At 65.6% G+C, this 1042-nt stretch overlaps 1 protein-coding gene across 1 annotated transcript in view; it reads left to right on the top strand.

Annotated features, from left to right (window-relative positions):
• SCN4A (sodium voltage-gated channel alpha subunit 4) overlaps nt 1–1042 on the top strand; it is a 16028-nt gene that overhangs the window by 12352 nt on the left and 2634 nt on the right. The window contains exon 10 of the mRNA XM_021708198.1: nt 60–203. Coding sequence (XP_021563873.1) covers nt 60–203 — 144 coding nt within the window. The remainder of the gene's footprint in view (nt 1–59; nt 204–1042) is intronic.

Raw genomic sequence — 1042 nt, 5'->3', positions numbered from 1 at the left:
CTCTGTCTCCAGCCCCCAGGAGTAAGGGTCGCAGTAAGGGTAGTGCCTGAGGCAGGAAGGGGACCCCACCCAAATTTACAAGCTCTGTCCCACCATACTTTGGAGGGAAAGACATCTTCATGACGGAGGAGCAAAAGAAATACTACAACGCCATGAAGAAGCTAGGCTCCAAGAAGCCCCAGAAGCCGATTCCGCGGCCCCAGGTAGGCCCTCTGGGCCCACCTTCTGCCCCCGGGCCAGGTCCCTGGGTGAGGCTGGGTCCACCCGCAGGGAAGGACAGCTCTTGGGGGCAGCCCAGCGGCAACGTGGCCACTAAGCCCAGTGGCTGGAGTGCCCCTCGCCGGCCTGCACAGCCAGCAGGGTCCACCCGCCTCCTCCCCGGGACGCTCAGTGGCCTCTGGGACAAAGGCCCCTCTGAGTGGAAGAGCTGTCCAGGCACCCTCCCCAGTGGCAATGACGTCAGGGAGGAAGAGGGGCAGCCAGGGGCCGTGAAGGGAGGAAGCGTCCCGGAGAGAAGACGGACATCCACGGACCCAGAGAATGACGGGGCCCCAGGCCCATCAGCAACCTGTGGGCCACCCTTCCTCCCTGGCTGACTCCTCTCTCTCTCTCCACCTTGCTGTTGTGCTGTCCCGTGTCTCCTGCCTGTCCACGCCCACCCTTCCACACCCTGCCCATCCACGCCTCGCCTGTCCATGCCCTGCCCGTGCATACCCGCCTGTCCATGCCCATCCATCCACACCCTGCCATCCATGCCCTGCTGTCCCTGTCCCACCCGTCCACGTCCACCTGCTGATGCCCTGCTGTCCATGTCTCGCCTGTCCACACCCCACCCATCCACGCCTTGCCCGTCCATGCTGTGCTGTCCATGCCCCGCCCGTCCACCACCACCCGTCCATGCCCTGCCTGTGCATGCCCTGCTGTCCCTTCCACGCCTGGCCACACCCACCTGTCCACAACCCGCCCATCCATCCCTGCCCGTGCACACCCGCCTGCCCACGCCCTGCCCATCCATGCCTTGGGGTCCTCGCCCGCCCCTCCA

This window comes from Carlito syrichta, unplaced genomic scaffold (genome assembly GCF_000164805.1).
Source record: "Carlito syrichta isolate Samal-C Ts95f unplaced genomic scaffold, Tarsius_syrichta-2.0.1 Scaffold134219, whole genome shotgun sequence".
Classification (NCBI taxonomy): domain Eukaryota; kingdom Metazoa; phylum Chordata; class Mammalia; order Primates; family Tarsiidae; genus Carlito; species Carlito syrichta.
The sequence above is the reverse complement of the archived record's forward strand: the minus strand, read 5'-3'. Positions and strand labels throughout refer to the sequence as shown.